Raw genomic sequence first — 22,823 nt, forward strand, 5'->3', positions numbered from 1 at the left:
TTCAGTAAATAGAACAATCACTTTCGAATCAACATTTGTTATAACAACTTCTTCAACAAATATATAACAAATAGAAATAAATAATAAAAATTACAATTGAGTAAATCTAGCTTCAAACTGTTTTGTAATAATGACCAAAAGCATGCTCTCGGGATGTTGACAGAGAGGATAACCGGGCGGCGCTGCAGTTTGAGGAAGTTTGAGATGCGCGAGTCATTTGCGCTCGTCATTATCTGACAGTCAAAACAGTCGCATCGCTTCAGGACCGGATCAGACTAACGGGAAAACGCATCCGCCCGGGATCACTGTGACAAACTATTCGCTACAATGGGAGCGTCTTCATCCAGCCTTTTGGACGAGAGTAGAATAAGCTACGTTAGAGGTAGGCGAAAATGTTTCTTTCTGATACTCGATCACACTAGAGATAACGGTCACAGCTTTCTGTTTTAAGAAGTAAATTGATCTTTTTCAGAGCTACAAGTATCGTTCCTTCCCACTATTTTAGGCAAAATTTCAAGTATAAGCAAATCACAAATATATTGTATGTAATTGAATTCCAAGCACAATTTAAACGGTTTTAGACATCAGACGTAGATATGACAGCTACAGTATAGTCATCAGTTAATGTTGAATTCTTTGCAGAATTAGGTTACACCTTTAAACTGAGTCTTTAACTAAACCGGAATGCCCCCACCCCTTTTACTCTACCTTTTATCATTCATTCACCAAGTTGCTAAATATCATGTCATTTTCATTGTTATAATTTACATCTAATTGCCGTTGTTCTCCTTAATGAAACAACTGGGATCACACTTTACATTAGTGTTTAACTGTGTTTACAGTATCTTGTATATTCTGTGTTGTTGTATTTTATTTTTAGAAATCATTTTTACTAGTTACTATAGCAATTTAGTAGCTTTGTATGTAGCCCAGAGGCTGTCAAGTTTTCTCATTTTTGCATTTCTTCATGCATTCGACCACCGTTTTTCAGAGCTCCATTGTATTTAAAACTTTTACTTAATTAAATTTTGTATATGTTTTATCATTGTTTAAAATGTTAATATACATAATAGAAGTCAAGCTCATATGTAATGAATACGATAAATATCAAAATTTAAGCTATTAGAATGTGCTTTGGTGGGCAACTCACAGATTCCGTGTGGGCAACCTGGTGCCCACTGGCACCATGTTGGAGACCACTGCACTAAAGTGTGTATGTGATTTCACAGGAATGTCACATATTTAGGGCACATGTACTGCAGAGAATGGACTTCCTTCCCCTGATGGGGAGCACAGCTGTTCCTGCATAATAGGGATTGTTTTGCTTTTATTTCATCTGTTCTGGCCAAAAGCGAGCAGGAAGTATTGGACCAGAGTGGAAACTCATTCACTTCTCTTTATTGTTCAGTGTTTTCAACTGATAATTTATTCGCATTTGTTTGCCGACTTAAGCTGTGATCTGAATTATTTTGGAATGGCAGTGATATTATCAAAAATTGATTTAGTATTGTGTTGTATTGTATTTCGATCAATGCACACAATAATTACAATAGCTGACATCGTATGACATCATATATGTTGTTCAGATGATAAATAATTAGCAGAAAAATGTCTGGGTAATAAACTGAACCAGAATAGGCTTCAGTCTTGGAGTGAATAACGCCCTTGTGCTCCAAAAACTCAAGTTATTTGCCACGTCCTCTTCGCTTTTTTTGGGTCCTGGCATGTATTTGTACAGAGCTGTCCAATGTATACACACACAGGTTAAGTGAGGACTCGGATCACTTCAGGGTTTATACTATCATTAGTTAGCTGTATGTTAAATTACATTTGTTTATTGTTTTCCATCCCATAACACTTTAGCTGAGGCAAAGAGTGTTTTGTTCATGTCATAAACAGTCGTTCTGTAGAATGCGTGCAGGATGAAAAAATAAATAATAGCCGTTAAGCCGTATATAGGGTTGTGGGCTGATGTAACAGATGGTTAAAATCATAGCAGCATATAAAGGCACACAAAATGTGTGATTAATTATGAAAACTTACTCTACACCACTCCCTCTTTCCCTAAACTCCTCAAATGATGTCATATTTTTTGGAACTAACTAGGATTGATTTGGCCAAAAGGGGGTTGAGGTGCTCTGGGCTCCACTTCACATCTGCTGTAAAGTGACCCATATTTTTCGGTGTTTACTGAGTAATGGCCTTAAGCAGCTTGTTTAACTGCCATGGCTAATTGTTTATGAGCTTGTTTTGTTACATTATATTATAGGACATCAGTAGAGCTGCACAATATATCGTTTCAGCATTCACATCACAATGCGTGCATACAGAGCTGGTTTTTTTGTCAAATAAACACTATTTTGGACCCCTTTACCATTGGTACACTATGTAAGAAAGGTTTAACACGGCAGAAGAAAATCACAGATGTCTGTGAGAAATCAGTGAGCTATTCAAAAATGCAAGATAGAAGTTAATTCCTCTTAAATAGAGCTTTTATTTTTAAGTCATCTGGTGAAGTCATCCAGTATTTCTCATATTGCAATATACATCGCAGGAAAACATAACATTGCAATGTAAGTTCCTCCCACTATCGTGCAGACCAAGACAGCAGGATAAAAATAAGAGCATACATTTTAAACTTAAAGTCAAGTCATGTGCAGGTGTGTAAACAACACTTGGTTTTCACAGTACTTTACCCACTCGCAGAGATTTTTTTGTAATTATAAAATATCACAGTGGCAACAGCACTACTAAATATTAACATCTTTTGTGTTATTTTGGACTAAGCACAGTTGTGTGCCCTGTGAGTAAGGTATTTTGGCATCTTGCTGAGGTGTCCTGTCCAATTTGGCCAAATTTCTCTGAAAGGAATCAGATGACAGATTTGTTTTCTGTTATTCAGCTGTCCTGTTTTTTGTTCCTGGCCATGTCCTTCATCTCTTCATTTGAAGATCATGTAAATCTCCAATATGGATCCACTTTGTAGATCCAGATGTTTAAAAATACAAATAGTTTTTTTTTTGCTTTTGTGTAGCTCAATTGTTAGAACATATTCCATGCTATGCTAAGGGTGTGAGTTCGAAAGCCAGGTATTGCACACATGCATTTAAGCATGTTGTTGTTTTAGCCCCAGTGCATTGCATTAGCAGTGCAAAAAAGTCATGAGTTTGATTGCTAAGGAACAGATATACTTTTAAAGTGTATAGTTAGAATGCAGTCGCTTTGGATAAAGCTGTCTGTCCAGTGCGTTAATGTATATGTGTACATTTTTCAGTGTTGTGTATTTGTGGGGCATCTGGTGTGACACCTGCGTGATTTCCTGTCTTTTTTATTTAGTTTGAATGAAACATGCAGTTCAGACTTTGTCTTTTACTTCAGAGAGCCTTCAATGAGGATGTGGGTGGGATGGTCATGGTTGTTCAAACTTGGTGCAGATGGCTCATTCTGCTCACTTTACCCACCATATGTGAAAATCCAATATGTAGGATGACTACGTGTATGCATTTCCATGACAGACACATTCACTTTTCACCCTTTCCATATCAGGGTTTCACATTTATCAGTCTTCCCCTTTGGTCTAAAATAATGTTCAAACTTCCTGAAGACATGCCGCTTTCCTTATCTCTATTTCAAAACATTCCTATCAAATTTGCTGGACATTCTTCACAAATTAAGTTCAAAAAGTGACTGTCTGGTATTAAGGTCAATAATGCAGCTTTTAAAATGTCATTTATCTCCCAAATGGGCTGGGGTGAGAAGGTTTGGGGTTTAAACTTTAATAGTCTATAGTGTCTCTGGGTGTTGTGCTTTTGGAAGGAGTATTACTAAGAGAATCTGTTTCTTTCTGATGGCATGGGAGGAATGAGAGACTCAGTCTGGGATCTCATCCCAAACCTCTACAGAGGAACACAAAGCACAAAATCGAAGGCTCACACCCTCTGGAAAGATTTATTTTAATATACAAGTCAGATACGGACACACGTATGCAAACAGAATGATTATTTCTTATTTCATTTTAAAGGATTTATTTTTCGTTTATGTCCAGGTTTAAGTTAAATCATTCAATCCCATATTTTTAGTCTTTTGGACCTTGCTGTGTTGTCCTACTGGGTGAGCAGCATACCACATTAATAGTTTGGATTCCAAAGTATTATAGATTGCAAAATACTTCCTCATGAACCCGCAGAAAATAATGTAGCTTCCTCTAAAAACATCCCATGATTGAGGAACCACAAACTATCATTCAGTTTGGATAGGAGAAATAATGGGAGAGCAAGAGAGTATTTTTTCCGCTCCCATTCGTTAGTTATGGATCTGTCTCCCTTGTTTGGTGTCTCAGGCTACAGATCTCTTATTCAGGCCAAGAGGTGATGGGAAAAGCAGTCTCCTCTCAGCTGGTCATCCAAACTACTCGAGTGGTGTAGAAAAATAACAACTCATTGATAAGAGTTTACTTCATCTTCATTCTTTAGTTAAACTGACATAAAAATGTGTGGTTACTTTGTAGCATGTGTGCCCAAGAAAGCATCAGTCCAATGCAAACACAATATGTTTTGTCATAAATTATCATCATTCTGACATTTTATCTGTTGGTTGTTAAGATGATATTCTGCTGCATGAAATATGTCCATAATAAAAAATATAAATATTTCATAGTCCCAGTGTAACATCTGGAGATACAAGAGATGGGAAGCACTGTTATTTGTGTTTTAAAATGACAATTTTACTTGGTGTAAACTTGAATAAACCTGTTTAAGCTAGATCATGATTTCACAGCTGCTTTGGAAGTTAGCAGTGCTTGGGTTGGCAGGAAATGACCTCACTTCAGAAGTAACACATACCACTGCATAAACACTTTGTTCTATACTTTGAATTTTATAAGGGATGTCCAACCCAAAACCAGTACAGCACTAAACAACAGTGCCAATGTAAAGATAAGGAGATAATAGGTTGTATGATTGTATATCGACTCTTATCATAGTTTACGTAGGTCCTCATAAGAGATCTGAAAGGAAGGTGGGTTGTGCTCACTTTCTTCAAACTTAAAGGAGACACGTACAGAGATGCAAAGGATGAGCTACATATAAAACAGAAAAACCAACTTCCCAGTCCCAGTCTTCTGTCAGGTTATCTGTAATTGTGGAGAAGCTGGAAACAAGGGCTTTTCAAAACTCTTGTTTATGTGCTTTGGGATGAAGGTAGGTTCGAAAGCAGAATTATACTGCAGATGTGCACATGCTGTAGTTATCACAGTCCTTGCAGCCCAGTTGAGAAAACGCTCAGCATTTTTTATGAAACGTCCATGGAGACCCTCTCTGAAACCTGCAGATCTGCTTTACTCATCATTTGACAAACATGTGTCTCCATGTCTGTTGTTTGTCTGTTTACACATGCAGCAAAGTGCCATTGACACAGTGGGATTAAACAGCTGCTCTTGATTGAAAAATGTAACTGTACTGATTTGTTTGCATATATATATAGTAAATACAAAAATCACTATGCAATATGAATGCATGCAGCAGTTTTTTCTTTGTTTTGTTTCTTTCTTGAAAGTTGAGGGATTATCTACATCAATGCATCCTGCAATTACTTTTCAGCTGTAATAGCCAACAATTATATTTAAATGTACCAATTACCAAGAAAGGCCCGATGCCGTACAAAGATGCCACCATCAATAGTTTCTTGAAAGCTATTGATCTTAATTAACCAGTTTTTATCAAGATGAAAGAATACAGAGAAAGATACTCTGTGTATTCAGAAGGCTGCAGAGGGTCATGACCTTCTAGACTTTTGTGGTGTATAAAACCCGCTAAGAAACATTGGGATTCATGTTTTTACCACCTTTACCTCTTGTGTGGTCTGTGGCTCAGTTGTTCAGTAGTCAGTACGTTAAATCGATTAGGATTTAGTGAATTTCAGTTGAGTAGGACCAACTCTCATGCCTCTGGGAAGAGATCTTGTGTTGCGGTATGCGTCTTTGTCCAAGCAGATTTGCTGAGTTTGACTAAATTTAAAGGAACAGGAAATGATTAGCTCATCTCTCCGTTCTCCAAAAAGCAATTCCCTGTATATACCCACTTATTTACTCATTTATTCAAAAATGATTGACAGGACTGAATGTTTAGGCTTTTTTAATCGATTCAAGTTTGTCTAATAGTGAAGATACTCAAGCATCTACATTTCTTCATTTCTGGTGGTCAGGCCAGAATCCCACCCTGTTCCTTTTTGAAACTAGGAATGCATGGATACAGTAAGTGAGCGGTCTGCCAAAGAGATTTAAAGGCAGCCGTAATGAAACTTAACTAGGTCAAATATTTTCAGGAGTACCTTGCCACAATCCACCATAAAAGCTTTGTTTGGGTATCCTCCCCAGCCGGGAGCCAGGCTGAAGAGTGGCGATTGATGAGACAGGGGTGGCACTGTTATCAGTGGAGACTTTCTTTCCATCACACCCTGTGCCCAAAATTAAAGTCAGTGCAAAGGACAAACAGCATGAGCCTTTAAAATAAATAACAGTCAATCAGGGGAGGTGGGAAAGACTTTGGTTGGTCTTTTAATATTTGGTTGGTTTAAAAGGATGCAGTGGTGGATCTAGACCATTTCAACTGGACAGTTGTACTGTTAGAGGGGCCAGTTATATTTAGACCTTATTCTTGTCATATTATTTTCTGCACTAAAGGCATTAACAGGCCAAATACCATGTTTATGCCACTGTCTAATAACGGATGTAAAAAACAACAATCACAAATTTTTTAAAAAAATAATTTCACACCCCACATTTAGTGGGGCCACAAGGGGGTCCAAGCTTGTTGTCACAGGGACACTGGCACCCGCTGGCCTCTCCCTAGAACCGCCACTGAAATTATGTTATGATGATAGATGTCTACAAACCATAAAGAGGTAAGAGGTTGAATTTTGGGCAGCTATGCAAACCAAATTGCATAATGTCACAACTATTAGCTTGTGTTAGAGTTAAACCATTTACACAAACTGCATTGAATCTCACCACGCATTTCTTTCGACTGTTCTGTCATTTATACTTTATATGTATGAGTCTTTTTGGGAAGGTCCATAAAAACAGCATGATGATGAATAGGTGCACCCTAGGTGTTTAGGTAACTATGGGGCGTTTTCCCGGACAGGGATTAGACTAGTCCTAGACTATAATAAATGTAAGAGCTGTCCAAACTGAAAACAACTTGCACTGACATATCATTAAATACATCACTTTAATGGTAAGTAATGTTTTTAGTGAGGCATGTTTGTTAAAACTATAGTTATATTTCCTAATTAAACTAAGGCCTAGTCCTGGCTTAAGCTAATTCCTTTCCGGGAACCACCCCTAGGTGTTTTATATAGCATGTCTTGTTGAAAACGTGCTGTCTAAAGTAACTTATCTGTGTGCCCAATTAAACGCGAAGAATCAACATTCTATACTTTTTCCTTGGCAAGGAATAATACTTCCAGTGAAATTCACAGGATATTTTCCCTTGGAAAATGGGATCCATGCCTAAGAATTACTGCAAGAAAGGTTTTGACTTTGGGTTGTGCTAAAATAGAACCTGTGCCATGTTATTTTGGCTGTGTAGTGGAGTGGCAAAGCTTTGGCTTACTGTAATCCTCCAGATAATACATAACAGAAGTACCCTGAAATGTGTCATTGTCTTTCTTAATCATTAGGACAGATAGTTACTGAGCTGTTACTAAAACTGATGGCTATCTGAAGAATCAATCTAAATTATTTATTTATTTTATTTTTATTTGTTTGTTTATTTAACAGGGACAATACACTAAGCATTGTTACACAGAGACAACCGATGCCTTGTACATAAAGAATATAGCATAAAGCTAAATGATAAGTCTTGAATTAAATGCCTGACGATCTGACTGAGGTGACAAACACATTTAGTTTAGGCCTGGGACACACTGGGAGACCAGAGACATATGGACAGTATCAAAAGATTTGTTTTACAACGTAACCCTCAGAACGCACAAACTGGATGATTCACTGTGAGACCACGTACATGATAACTGTAGTAAAGAATTCAAACATAACCTGAGAAAAACTAATTTTGTGGTAGTTCTTGCATGATAAAAGCACTGTTGTGCTGTTGCCATAGTTGTACAAGTCAATATTCTTTCTCAGTACTCCTCTTTCATGTAATGTTTGTGGGTGTCCTGTTTTAGCTATAGAAGCATGCAACATCCGGCTATTGCAGCTGTCATATTGGAGGCAGGCAGCCCTATCAAGAGTCCTAAATATCAGTTTGATATGTACGATTTGGGATGAGGGAGGCTCCTCCAATGTGATCGGGAGCAGCAAAATAATCGCAATGACACCACACACAAAAATAATCAGCCGAGGTAAAACTCTAATCGTGTCACGCCCCCTTTCAATCGCTGCCAATCGGGCTTAAAATCTTCACGTGTGTGGCCACCCTTAGAAGGGAAAACTTACACTCTTAAAAATGCTGTATTATATTTAACCCAGTGTTGGGTCAAAAAGGGATATTATTCAGTTATAATTTTACCAATGCTAGGTTGTTTTAACCCCAAAATACTAGGTTGTTTTAACACATCGTTGGGTCAAATTTTTTTTTTTTTAACCCAACAGGTTAGGTTTGCATCTTTATGACCCAACCCTGAGTTGAAAGTAACTCAGCATATTTGGGTTAAAACAACCCAGCATAGGTAAAATTATAACTTTTTGTGTACTTTTTAAATATATTATTATTAATAATAATAAATCAATTTATTATGTCTGGTTTGTAAATACTTTCAAACCTATTGAGCACCTATGGTCTGATTCACAATTTTTCATTTCCTTTGGTGTGTAAGTGCGTATTAGTACATGTTAACAATATGCAAAAGGTACAAACCCCAAAGTAAATGATGACGTGAGTTATCGTTTCCAACGTAAATATCCAACAGAAACATATATATGCATAAAAAAATCTATACCTGGAATAAACTGTAAGTTGCTTAAAAAAGTCAGGTGTACTGGATAAATCTGACGTTTTATGTGTTTACAGGTCGAACAGAAGCTGAGCTGATGAACTTCAGTCCTCATTACAAAAGACAGAGTTACGTTGCATACTTTTCTCATCTAAAGGATGAGGTGGAGCAGCAGAGAGCGGGTCAGGCTCAGTTGCTCAAACAGAAGGTAAGAGTCATACATTAATGTGGTTGTTTTAGTGCTTGTAGCTGTGCACCTATGTCAATCTTTCGCTCAAAATAATCGCATATGTATGTGCCAAACTCAGAGCACGATCTCAGTTTCAAATGTGTGTTTATCAGTCACAGGAAATTGCTGTAAATAGTGCACTGTCGATTCGTGCCGTTGCAGTGTACAAACCTTTTGTAGCACAGGAGTTATTATACGTGGCCGACTCTATTATTTTGAGTCACTTTGACACAGAAACACATTCTGAATTATATGCAATTTGTTATGCAATACGTATCTTTTTTGGTAACTTTTTCTTTACTTCCAACTTAAAATGATAGACCAGGTCTCACATAGTGAATACTATAAATTCTGTTACTGACACATTGCTGTTATATCTCACTTCACAGGAGCCTCCACAGGCCTCAGAGGTCCTATATAAAGACAGCATGCTTTACTTTGATGACAACAGGAAGTGGAAGGAGAGATTTGTTGTGGTCCGTGCCGACTATAGCCTGGAGCTACACGATAGCCAGGAGGTCTTTATAAGTTCTCTTGTATTATTTCAATGCAATAGGTCTTTTTGTAGACATATGGAAATAACGTCATACTACCTCATGCATTCAGAGCTTCGCAAAGGGAAAAGCTGCACCCCAAAAAATCCTGACAACAGGGGGCACTGTACTGACTTCAGAAGAGAAATATACTGCCATCATAGACAAGGATTTTCCTGATCCCAATGGTAAGGTTGTCACCTGTCCTCTAGTCTTGCATAGTGTCATGGACTGTGGGTCATATAGTCATCTGAGAGTAATCTGTCATTTGAATGAATGTTGGCTTGGTGTTTAGGTTCTAAGGATGACTCATCTGCTCCTTTGGTGGTGGTTCCTGGCCCTCTTCCCGTGTACCTGAGACTTCCTTACAGACGAGACTCATACTTTTGCTTCCAGCAAGAGGAAAAGAGAGCACGCTTTGTCTCAATCTTGAATGACTGCATTCGCTATCAGAACCAAGGTAACCACTTGCCACTTTAACCTGGCTTGACTACTTCAGTCTCAGTCTCATTGGGAACCGATTCTTTGTTTTAAAACAGAAAGATTTAATATCCTTAGAGTTACTGGTGATTCAACATGCAGATATTGGATTTTAGTCTGATTCACGTCTGACTAATACACAAAACATAGTCAACCATAAACATTTTCTGTATCTCAGTAGACGGCTGATCAGAGGATACCTCAAGCCACGTGTGTCAACCACTGTTCTGTGATCAGTTTCAACTGTTTTTTATTGGTGGTCATGGTGATACACTAATAATATTCAGCAATGCAAAGCTGTCTTCCTGTGTGTGGGGAAGACCTGCTCTGACTGCTTGCCACTTAGTGGTTACATGACTTCTGCAGAGCATGAAGCTGTATGCCAGATAACCGAACGGAAACCCTTATGCTTGAACTGTTTTCACTATCAATATCTTAAACATGAAACATGACCAAGCTTTTACATTTTGGTATATAACATTAGAGTTCTGTTTAACAAGACAAGCAGTGCTGTTTTGGGGTGCGTTTCCCTAAAGCATCTAAGTTTTGTTATTATTGATATAGTTAAATGGTAACAACGACCATAGTTAGCTAACGATGCTTTTGGGAAACATACCCCTGGATGGTTGCCTACCGGCCCTGTAAAGAATACTTTGGTCTGTAATAAATTTATCTTGGCTCCCACTTTCAACGTTTTACCCAATTTTATTGTCAGACATCATAAATCCAGTCTAATTCTAAAACTATTCATATTCATTCCTATATTTTTTCTGTTCACGATGGCTCTGCAACCACAAAAGAGAACCTTCTGAGAACCATTCACGTGATCCTGTATTGCACAGTTTTGTAAGTCAAGATGTTTTTTTTTTATCTCTCTTCTCTTTTTTAATCTATTTGCAGATTATCTGAGGAGTAGTGCATGTGAGGTACAGGCTTTCCTAAAGGCCATTCACTTCTACAGGCAGGAGAAAGGACACTATGAGTCATGGGATATGCTGGTGGGCACCGACTATCAGGTGGGCCTATTTGTCTATTATTTCTCCATCAGTCACCATATTACTCACATGCAAGTCCAAAACCAGAGAGTATGCTGGCAGAATGGCATTGTTCACTGGCAAAGAATGGCAAAGTGTAATACTAAAGTTTGACTAACAGATGAGTCATGCCTCTTTTGTGATGAAGTGTATTTCATTAATCCACAGCACTGTTGGAAGCTGTGTGATGCAGGCCGGTGGAATTTGTGACTGAGCCACTGGTCAGTGATTTAGGGTTGAGGCTAAAAATCACTGACCAGTGAATACTTTTAAAAAAATCTTATGGCTTACGAGAGAGAGAGAGAGAGAGAGAGAGAGAGAGAGAGAGAAAGAGAGAGAGAGAGAGAGAGAGAGAGAGAGAGAGAGACATAGATACATAAATAAATAGATAAAACATAGATATATATAATTACCATTTATTCATATCATTACGTAAGTCTAAGCTTTTATAAACGTACAGCATACACTACATTCTTAGGGCATCCCAGATGTCATCATTTGAGATTTCATTATGGAGATAAAGGTTAAGATTGTGATTTCCATAGGTTTAAAGCACACCGTGAGTTTACTGGTATTGTTTGCCTAAAGTCCCTGAAAAGTTAATTTTGAAAACATTTTCTAAACATATTATGAATGTTAGAAATGTTTGGCTGAAACAAGCCACAAAGACTGTAAACTCCAGTCAGCCACATCTCTTGCAACATTCAAAAAACAATAAAAAACCCACCTCTTCCAAAAATACTTGACATAAATATTGAGCGCATTTCTCCCTTTTCAGTAAAAAAACCAACAACGTTATTTTTCTCTCAACAGGTATTGTATGTTGTTATAAGCACATTTTTGTATTATTGCCTCCCTATGACACATTGCTTTTATTGTTTCCTAATCTTTGCTTTGGATAAAAGAGTCTTCTAAATGCTTAAATAAATGTAAACTATGTAGTACTGAATTGCAGAGTTAGATCGTTAAATAGCTTTTCAACATTTTTAGTTCAGGATTTTTTGATGGGACCCAAAACGGTGGCTCAATAAAACACTTGAACCACCGTGCACGGCCCCACCCCTAACACAATCGTGAGCATCCATTTAGGTTTTAGCAGTATTTGAAAGTTGTGAGAGACGGCAGCGAGTGGGTGTGGTTTCAGCACAAACAGCGGACAGGAACACGTCCCCACTGCTTGACGGCAGAGAATGCTGCCCTATTTTTAAGATTTGAATTACTTATTTTATTTACTTGCCGTTTTTTCCTTCATTTGAATGTGGTTGGATGGTAAACAGCCCACATTTAATATCAAGGACTTTAATGCAACTGATATAGCAAGCAGGTCTGTGTGATGTCAGACTTAACATGTGAATAAAACACACACAGTAATTTAAGATATCATTCATATCTATAACATTAAGAGCCCTTTGTGCAAACAAATAACAAATATCTAACCCTTACTATGAGGAAAAACAGTAATAGTGAATGTTGAACTATTTGATATGTAGCTTCTGACACCAAAATCCCTATTATTACTATCTTGAGATCACAGCAGGGTCTAACAGGATGTCCTGTACCCAATCAAAAAGAACACCTCTGCCTTCCTTAAGCTATTGTTAGGTCCCATTTTCAACCCTTATTTGGTAAAATAAAAAAAAGGTGTTACCATGTTAGGAAACCAAAAAGAGAGCATGTGATGGCCAATAGCGTTGTTATGAAAAAATAAACTCAAGCGTGTGATCAGGACGTCAAACCCAACTTACTGTATGACACAAATAAACAAACTGAACAGCAAATATTTCAAATGAAAGAGTTAGAGATGCAGACAGCACAGCTATGGTTGTTCAGGGACAACAGGCAGAATAATATTTGACTGTCGATTGACCAATCAGAATCAAGTATCCCATAGCACAATGTATTATGTAATTTGAGAAAAAAGCATGTGACACTAACAGGCTACTCTTCTGTCTTGATCGGCTATGCATTTGGTGATTTTATCTGTTTTGTGGTTATGTGTTAAGACCGACTCGTTGCTATGACATTACAACAATGTATCGATTCTGTGCTTTTACAGTTTCTTCATGACTCAAATGCATGAGGATGTTTGATGTCTGTGACTCATTTACAGCTCTCTGCATCTGCTGTGACTACCCACAGTCCATATTGACTCTCTCTATGTGTTTGCAGGTGCTTGCTAACCTGGTGATGGAGGAGCTGCTGCCCTCTTTGCAGACTGAGCTGTTGCCCAAGCTAAAAGGGAAGAAGGCGGAGAGGAAGAGGGTGTGGTTTGTGGTCAGTGACATCAACATGCTCCACACTTCTATTCTTAGGCTTCAAGTGCTTAACTTTGACATAACGTGTTGTGCAACATTTTACTTCATACTTTTGGTTCATGAATTTGACAGACTAATATGTCTTTGGAAATCTAGTCTGGTCTTCATTACCACATTAAATGTTTTATATCATTAAACATAATTATTTTTTTTAAAGTTAGTTGTAGCAGAGGTTGCAGCTCTATAAATGGTCTTCTTGCTATTGGGCAAACCTTAGACAAAAACAGCTTTGTGTTGACCATGAGTCCGTTTATGTTGCCACATTTAGGATGTGATGTTTTTGTTTTTTGTTTCTTCCCCGTGTGCTTAGACAGTAAAAGCGACTTATGAGATTGTGCAGGAACAGCTGCGAGAGGGACTAGAGAGTTTAAAAAATGAATGCAGAGATGCTACAAGACAACAAGAGGCGCTCATCCGCTCAGACATGGACCAGATCATCAACTCACAGACATTCCTAGAAACTAAACTGCAAGGTATATACAGAAAATGTGTCCATACAGTGTACCAGTTTTAAATGTAATGTTTAATGATTGTACACAGCTTTAAATAATAATATAGAGTATAATAAAAAAATTTCCTCCATAACAAAGCACTAATTTCCATAATAGCTGTCAGGAATAATATGGGGGATGTTTTCTGGACTGGTTTATATTGGGACATTTAAAATCATTAAATTAAATTGAAAAACTGTAATTTTTGGAATATTGTGGTATTTTTACAAATCTGTAAGCTTCATTATTTTTAAAACATTAATGTGCCCTCATAATCTTTAATCAAAAATGCTAATCTCCTCCCCTCCACAAAACGATCTCTCTTTACTTCGTACATATGGCAGGTGGGCTGTATCCGGGAGATCATCACTGCGATAAGCAATAAGCAACCAATCAGATCTTATTGGACAATGTCATATCCAGCCCTGCCTTATTTAATATGAGAACCGGTTTCACACGGATATACGTCACCCCGGGGAAAATTAGGCAATCGCTACTTCCGTTTCATGATGACTTGTTTTTACATCTTATAAAAAACATTACTGGTGTGCATCTTGAGATAAAACAATCGCACTGATATATGTTAAGATTTGTCACTGCAAGATTTTTTTGAAATTAAGGCAGCTCAAACATGAATTTTATTCTGGGACTGGGAGAAGTACTGTCCAGGAAACCGCCTCTTAAGTGTTTAAAACAATACTCTGCTAAATGGTGCATACAAGAGTTGGTCAAGTCAAACTGGGACTTGTGTATACTTGTATACCGGTTTGATTTGAACGACCTTTCATTTTAGGGTTGGTTTCCTGGACAGGCTTATCCTAGTCCCAGACTAAAATTCATGTTTGAGCTTCCTTCATTTAAAAGCATCTTGCACTGATGTATTTGTCTTAAGATGCAAACCAACAATGTTTTGAGCTGCCTTAATTTAAAACATCTTGCACTGACATATTTTTAACATATATCAGTGCCATTGTTTTACCTCAAGATGCAAACCAGTAATGTTTTTTTTTAAGGTATGTTGGTAAAAATTACTTCATATAACTGAGGCCTAGTCCTGGATTAATCTAAACCCTGTCCGGGAAACATCCCCATAATGATATAAAGAGAGTTGAATACATTTAACATGGTATACATGGCATAAAAATACAGTGATGACAAAAAATAACAAATACATAGAGCAATAATAAATGTATTCTCATGTTTGTTTCTAAACATCTTTCAAGCTTTGGTATCAGAGCCTGCCATGAAATACTGTTCAGAGAGTGTAGCCCCATACCTGGCTTCAATCCTGGAGGAGCTGATGGGTCCAATCAGTACAGGCTTCCAGGCCGCCAGGTTACTACTGGAGGATGAGCTGACCCGAGTCTGCAAGGACTTCCCTCAGGGTGGATTCACAGAGGAGCTTCAGAAAGTAAGAGTGCAGTACATTCAAGTCTTTGAAAACCCAGTCAATAAGTCATTTTTTGGGGGATTTTCGTTTTTTTTTTTACATAAAATCACTCTATATAATGTAAAAAACATTCTGTAAAAATGTAAACTTGATATCTTTAATATGGACTGAGTAACAAATCAGGTCAACTTTTTCCCTCAGAAGAAATGAAAGAAGAGCTGACTTCATTATATGAATTCATCTCTTGTGAGATCTCATGACTCTCTCTGTGTTTCAAGGCTCTGCAGCAAGTCGGGCGTGACCGGCTGGAGGACTGTTACCAGCACGTGAACGTCCTGAAAGAGCAGCTCCAGGAACTTCGCAACCGCTTCAAGTTCTCCAACACAACACGGGTCGTCCACTCCACCCAGACCCAAATGCAGCAGGTGGGCCGAAAGACTTTATTTCAGTACAGAGCATTTGCAAACTTGATGGGGCTATTCAATGTCATAGTTATGCAATTGAAAACAGCTACCTTCTTAGTTAAGTTTAATGGCATAAATAGTAGGGGTGCCCCGATATATCATCCGATGATCCTTGCAATGCTTTTCAAAGAATTGCGGTGAAATGCTGCTTCATTCGAAATCCAGAGGGCGCTCTTGTGCAGAAACTCAATATGTACTATAGACGAAGAACCATAAACATGCAGCTATGACACGCAGCTCCAGGAAATGGCTTAAGGATATATTTATATTATATTGCCATTCTTCAAACCTTTTAAACGGATAGTTCGGCCAAAAATGATATTAAACCCATGATTTACTCACCCCCAAGCTGTCCGAGTTGCATATGTCCATCGTTTTTCAGACAAACACATTTTCGGATATTTTAGAAAATGTTTTAGATCTTTCAGTTGATTAAATGTAATGTTACGGGGTCTACCCATAGTCCACGACCTTCAAGTCCAAAAAAAGTGCGTCCATCCTTCACAAATTAAATCCAAACGGCTCCAGGATGATAAACAAAGGTCTTCTGAGGGTAATCCGTGCGGTGGTGTTGTAGAAATATCCATATTTAAAACTTTTGTTAACGAAAATAAATACCTTCCGGTAGCGCCGCCATCTTAGACTCCTCTGTATTCAGGAGAGAGTATTAGCGTAGTGTACGCACTTTTCTTAGTGACGTATGACAAATTGGGAGGGTGGGGGCACAGAGCAGCAGCAGAGTAGCCTCCGTAGGCTGCGTAAGCTCTCATCCTGAATGCGGACGCGACTAAGATGGCGGCGCTACCGGAATGTATTTATTTTCGTTAATAAAGTTTTAAATATGGATATTTCTACAACAACACCGCGCGGATTACCCTCAGAAGACCTTTGTTTATCATCCTGGAGCCTTTTGGATTTAATTTGTGAAGGATGGACACACTTTTTTTGGACTTGAAGGTCGTGGACTATGGGTGGACCCGTAACATTACATTTAATCAACTGAAAGATCTAAAACATTTTATAAAATATCTGAAAATGCGTTTGTCTGAAAAACGATGGACATATGCAACTCCGACAGCTTGGGGGTGAGTAAATCATGGGTTTAATATCATTTTTGGCAGAACTATCCCTTTAAGGTATTTTCATGATAATAAAGAATATGTATATCAGCTGTGCGATTCAGAATAGTTATCGGCCACGTATTATTAGTGTATATCGGCATTTATCAGTGCACCCCTAATAAATATTTTTTGGTCAGAAGACAGTCGACAGCAAAGCACAAAAGTCTAGTGTCATCAGGTTTGAGTCCCCATACAGGCCAACATCTTGTATCTTTTAGCAAGAGAATATAAACTGTATGCTGATTGTTTCTTACCGACTCTATTTAGCTGATGGAGAATGGAGTGTTCACATTTGAACAGCTGCTTGAATCTGGATTAAAGGATAAACCTGACAAACAGGCCTCACTCATGGAGAAAGCGAAGCTACGTGTTCTCAAGGTTGGGTTTGCTCACTCATACAGGACAAAACAAGAAATAACTGCAATACAGTAAAGCATTATGGTCATTATTATGTATTTACTTTAGCAATTCGACTATGACAGCAGCACTGTAAGGAAGAAGATTTTTCAGGAGGCCCTTGTTGATATCACTCTGCCTGCCATCAGGAGAAATCTGGCCCCTGGCTGCAAAACTGTACGTACCGTTTTTCTGTAAACTAATGGTCGTTAAACACATATAAGTTATTTGTACTGATCATTAGAGAAAGTTTATGAAATTCTTAAAGGAAAACTTTTACTATGTTCTTACCTCAACTTAGACTAATTAATCCATACTTGTCTTTTTTCAATGCAGGCACTTAATCTTTGTACAGTGTGTGGTGAATGTGTTAGCATTTGGCCTAGGCCCATTCATTCCTTAGGATCCAAACAGGGATGAATTTAGAAGCCACCAAACACTTCCATGTTTTCCCTATTTAAAGACTGTTACATGAGACATTAATCGAGTAAGTATGGCGGCACAAAATAAAACGATTTTAAAAAAAGAAGATAAAAATGAGAACTATATTGTATGGTGGAAGAGCACTTAGTTTGCAGCACTTAGACCTTGGCGCGCAGTAACATCATCACTCCTGACTACAACCCCTCTCGCTCAAACTACCATCAATATTACTGCGCCCAAGGCTTCTAAATTCATCCCTGTTTGGATCCTAAGGAATGAATGGGGCTAGGCTAAATGCTAACACATTCATGACATGCTGTACAAAGATTAAATGCACACATTAGGTATGTATTAATTCGTTGAGGTAAGATCAAAGTAAAATATTGGTGATGTTTTCCTTTAAGAGTTGCCAAGACTATACTAGTCTTTACAAAGACAAAAAGGTGTTGCTATTGTAATACTCCAGTAATTACTGTTTACAGTTTTATCCAATCAGAGCTGTTGGTTGAAAACCTTTTTCCTTTTCATTTTGTAGGAGCTTCAGAAATTTGAACAGTTCATCTTTGCCGATTACACAAACTTTGTTCAAGTGGAGAATGTCTATGAGAACATATTACTCAACATTCTGAATAATGAAGTTAACAAAGGTAAACTTTATTAGCTGTGTTAAGTGTCTAAGAACTGGCCGTTTTGAGTTTCTAGTGTATTTATAATCCTTCTTTTCAATATAGTGGTAAAAGAGGCGGCCAGTCTGAAGAAGAACAACCTGTTTGGTGACAGCACTGACCTGCAGTGTGTAAGTCAAAGCAGCCTGGCTGATAGCCGGACTCCGCCCCTCTCCGCCCCATCCAGCCCACCAGTACCGCTGGCTTCTGCAGAACAGAAGCCCACCACATCATTTGAAGGAACTATCAATCAGAAATCTGAGCCTTTAGTCATACCTACAGTCACAATTACGGTGTCTTCACCAGAATCTGTGGAACCACCATTAGGTGTTGCTGAAACAAGTCAATCAGATCCATCAGCATCACCTCCTATTCCAGAGCCGTCATCATCTCCTGATTCCAAAGCAGTCACATCTGACATCTCGATGTCAGAGACTAAAACAGAAACTACCACAATTGATGCTCCTACAGCAGCTATTGATGTTTCTTCAACCAAACCTGAAACCGATTCATCATCTACTACAGGACCAGAGGAACTCCCTTCTGAAGTAAAAGATGCTGATACAGATCAAACCTTGCCTGACAAAAAGGAACCTTCTGCTGATAGTTCCTCTGTGACTTCTGACCAAGCAGTCGGACACAACTCAACACCCGAACCCAACGCAGAAAGTCCTGTTCCTCCTGCTCAGTCAGATATGGAGGTTTCCCCGTGTGTTATTGTTAAAGCAGATGACGAAAGCAAAGATGTAACTCCCCCTGAAATCGAAAATGTATGTGTACAACCTGACGAAGTTTCTGCAAACATTGATGTCGAAGTTCACCCAGTCCTATGTGTTAAAGACACTGACGTAACGATGGCACTAAACACCAGCGCTTGCAATGAGAAGATTGTGGAGAACAAGGCCTGTGAAGCAGCGCCCTCTATTGATGAGAAGAAAATTGTCGAGGAAGACATCACTAGAACAGACGTTTCTCCTGTACTGGACTCTGTTCCTGATAGTCCAGTAGAGGACGCTGTTGCTTTAACATCAAGCGACACGGTACCAGAAGAGGTCTCCATTGACGATAGTGTGAACGCTATCAGAAATCTGATCATGGAGGTCATTGAAATAGAGGACGAAGTGAGACCCTGTGTTGAAAATTAGCCTTAAAATGTCGAATGAAAATTATAACGGCTATGACTGTGCCCCCTAAATAACCTAACAAGACTATCATGTGTCATTGTATAATATGTTTTTTACTTGCAGCTGTATTTTAATTGTTTTTTAAGAATAATCTTATTATTGGACTACACCATTTGGCATGAAATTATTTTATTAAAATAGCTTTAAAACCAAGTGCCTATTTATATAGCCCTTTAAACTGCATTTTGTATCATATGAAGTTTTTAAGCAGTTCTTTTATATTTGTGCTCCTAAAAGAAAAACATGAACTGAATGAGAAACATTAGAAAATCTACATTTTTAAAAATACTACATTATGAGGTACAGATTTTTTTGCAGTCTAAATTTTTTTAAAAACTGGCCTGTACAGATTTTATTGTCAGGAGAATAGGCTATGTAGAATAGGGTGGTCCATATAATGGGTCAATTTTTTTTAAATGTTCAACCCCCCCAATGTGTTAGGATATCAATAAAACACACTGTGCAAAATTTTGAATTGTTCCCACAATATCTAGAGGTTGCTCAAAGCCTTTGAATATTTCCGAAATCACAATTTTTGCAAAAACTGTACCATTTAAAAACGCACAACACACAACTTGCTCCTTGGAGTAACTTTGTTCAAGTTATTTCAGTCTCTTCTGATCCGAGTAACCATATAGCGGACTTGCTTCGTGTCGCTTCAGCCACTGTCTCAGTGTATATTGTCTACTGTGCTTCATTCACATTGAAGCTTTCTTGCTTTGAAAGACATATCACAACTAAAACAGTAGTATTAATTGCATGGAGCATGGTCAACTAAGTCCATTGCTGCCATAACTATATATATTATTAAACAATTATACATGCTAGCACAAAGTATCACATAATACGCAAATGTGTTAAACTTCAAAGGTCTTGAGCAACCTCTAAATATTAATTGATATTGAAAAAAAATTGCCAATTTTTTTTTATTAATTTATTCAAACATATTGGTGGGGTGAGAACATGAACCTTTAAAAGTTTAAAAATAAGGACCACCCTAATGTAGAAGAGCTAAACAATTATTTTGTACTGTGCTGTATTTACTGATCAGTTGAAAGTGGTACACTTTTGTAGATACAGGCATTTATTATTGAGAGAAAATAAATTGACACAAAACTTTAGTGCATTTTTTTATTTATTTTGTCTGCCATTAAGGACAATTAACTTGATTAACTCTAATTCACAGGATCATTATATAGTAGCAGCAAAGGGCAAGATCGTAGGAGGCACCTTTTGTGTCTGGAAATACAGAGACGTCCTGAATTGTAATAATTTAAAATTTACTAAAAGTGACAGTACTGTTTTATAAACACTTAAAAATGATGGATACAGCAACATCTTAATACAACATATAATAAACAAGTAAATATATACACAAAGTCATAACAAAGGCAACATTTAACACCCTAGAAACAAAATTAAAAATTAAAAAAAATTGTACAATAAATCTTGGACATAGTTAGGTAGTTAATTTAATTCATAAATAGCTCTACCGAATAACATCGTCTTATATATAATTTTATATGATATATGATGACATTTTTGACAGGTACCAAGTACAGAACACAGTGTTGTTATACATGAGAAGTAGTGCAACATATCTGATATAAATGATGTAAGGCTACATTTTAAAAGCTGCATATGCAATCGGGTTTCATCCAAGCATACTTCTTTGTAATAAATAATATCTGAATTATAAAGTAACTGGCTTTAAGTTAAAGTTCATCGTCACACATTTTCTTCTTGATAGGATATGAGTAAGTTGGTCATCCAATTACAGCTTAGTACTGATTATGACAAATCAGTATGAAATTAATGTAGTGCAGTTACAGTTAAAGTGAATTCCCTGCAATCCCAACATGTGTTAGTAACTAAATAACTAAAATGTAACCACCAATAATGTTTTCTGAAATTAGCAACTTTGCTTCGTGGCAACTGGAGCATGCATTACAATTACAGAGTACCCTGTATATGACTGGAGTGCCGTTTTACGAGATCTTAAGCCAATGAAACCACAGAGTTTCAGCTAACACTTTTTCCAATCATTTTATAATGCTTAATATATATTAAGCAATTTTGTTGTACAATCATTTAGATATTTATCTATGAAACATTATGTTATTATGTTAATGAATGCTATAAAAAGCACTTCACTGGGGGCTCTTCATTAAAATGCCTTTTTTTTAAGCTCACATTTTGTTGAATAAGAACAGAGTGACTGAGTTTGTTCACCATGCTAGGAAATAAAAATGGACTTGCAAAAGATGTAGTTTCTGTAGCAGCCCTGTCTGTTGGATCAGTACCCGTGAAAGAACGGCTCATCTGGACGAAAACCATAGGCAGTGGCAGGACGTCCATCAGCTCCGTTGCTAAGAAAAGAGATTTTAATATTGTGAAAATGAAACACAGCTTGAAGAGGACAGTTTAAGACAAACAGAGAATACAGTAATAAAAGTACCAACTATTTATATCCTTCACATACCATATAGGATTCACAAAACAAGAACCATAACCAACAAAACCGAGCCAGACTGAAAACCATTACAATATGAAAACTTCAAGCTGATATTCAATATATATCCACAGGCATTGAAAGTGCAATATGGGCGACATATTTTCTGAATGCCAATGCTTGAAACAATAAAGCTTGATTTGAAAAAAGAAAAACAGCGCTTCTGTTAACTGAAATAATCTACAAAATATTTTAAAGCCAACATGATCTCACGAAAAGTCGTGTTATAGACACGCAAAATTTGATTAATTTATTTGTGTCCATGTCATGAAATTCAGCTTTTTTCATGCCTTGAGCACGAATGTCTTTTTCGTGACACTCGCATCAATTTCTATAAATAGTTTCTTGTGTCCGTGGCACGACTATCTTTTTCGTGTCATTTTATGTATTGTTTTTTCTTTTTTTTCTTTTTTTAAATCATTGTCGCTTGGGGTTAGGGTTAGATTTGGGGTTTGGAAGTAATTTTATGTATTGGTTTCTACATGTTTTTCTTCCGCTTTTAAAACTATTGGGGTTTGGGAGTTGGGGTTTGGGTTAGGATGTTTAAAAATGTAACAGAAAGTGATTCTAACCCCAAGCGACAATGGTAAGAAAATAGGAAAAAAGCTACAAGAAAACAATGCATAAAATG

General features: G+C 37.4%; 2 protein-coding genes across 2 annotated transcripts in view; one reads left to right on the forward strand and one right to left on the reverse strand.

Annotated features, from left to right (window-relative positions):
• The first annotated feature begins 214 nt into the window (after nucleotides 1–214).
• On the forward strand, nucleotides 215–20,801 carry niban1b (niban apoptosis regulator 1b). The gene is made up of 14 exons (XM_065276140.2): nucleotides 215–382; nucleotides 9,033–9,163; nucleotides 9,574–9,702; nucleotides 9,791–9,905; nucleotides 10,013–10,177; nucleotides 11,098–11,213; nucleotides 13,401–13,505; nucleotides 13,857–14,019; nucleotides 15,261–15,448; nucleotides 15,706–15,852; nucleotides 17,280–17,390; nucleotides 17,478–17,585; nucleotides 18,367–18,478; nucleotides 18,563–20,801. The coding sequence occupies exons 1-14, from the start codon at nucleotides 328–330 to the stop codon at nucleotides 19,639–19,641; spliced, it is 2,724 nt and encodes a 907-aa protein (XP_065132212.1). The 5' UTR covers nucleotides 215–327; the 3' UTR covers nucleotides 19,642–20,801.
• kifap3b (kinesin-associated protein 3b) overlaps nucleotides 19,889–22,823 on the reverse strand; it is a 35,072-nt gene continuing 32,137 nt past the window's right edge. Inside the window, exon 20 of the mRNA XM_065276141.2 lies at nucleotides 19,889–22,049. Coding sequence (XP_065132213.1) covers nucleotides 21,977–22,049 — 73 coding nt within the window. The 3' untranslated portion in view covers nucleotides 19,889–21,976. The remainder of the gene's footprint in view (nucleotides 22,050–22,823) is intronic.

This window comes from Paramisgurnus dabryanus, chromosome 6 (genome assembly GCF_030506205.2).
Source record: "Paramisgurnus dabryanus chromosome 6, PD_genome_1.1, whole genome shotgun sequence".
Lineage (NCBI taxonomy): Eukaryota > Metazoa > Chordata > Actinopteri > Cypriniformes > Cobitidae > Paramisgurnus > Paramisgurnus dabryanus.

Coding starts and splice junctions, on each gene's coding strand:
- niban1b (XM_065276140.2), top strand. CDS start 328: ATGGGAGCGTCTTCATCCAGCCTTTTGGACGAGAGTAGAATAAGCTAC. Junction 9,164..9,573: donor CTCAGTTGCTCAAACAGAAG/GTAAGAGTCATA, acceptor CTCACTTCACAG/GAGCCTCCACAGGCCTCAGA. Junction 15,449..15,705: donor TCACAGAGGAGCTTCAGAAA/GTAAGAGTGCAG, acceptor CTGTGTTTCAAG/GCTCTGCAGCAAGTCGGGCG.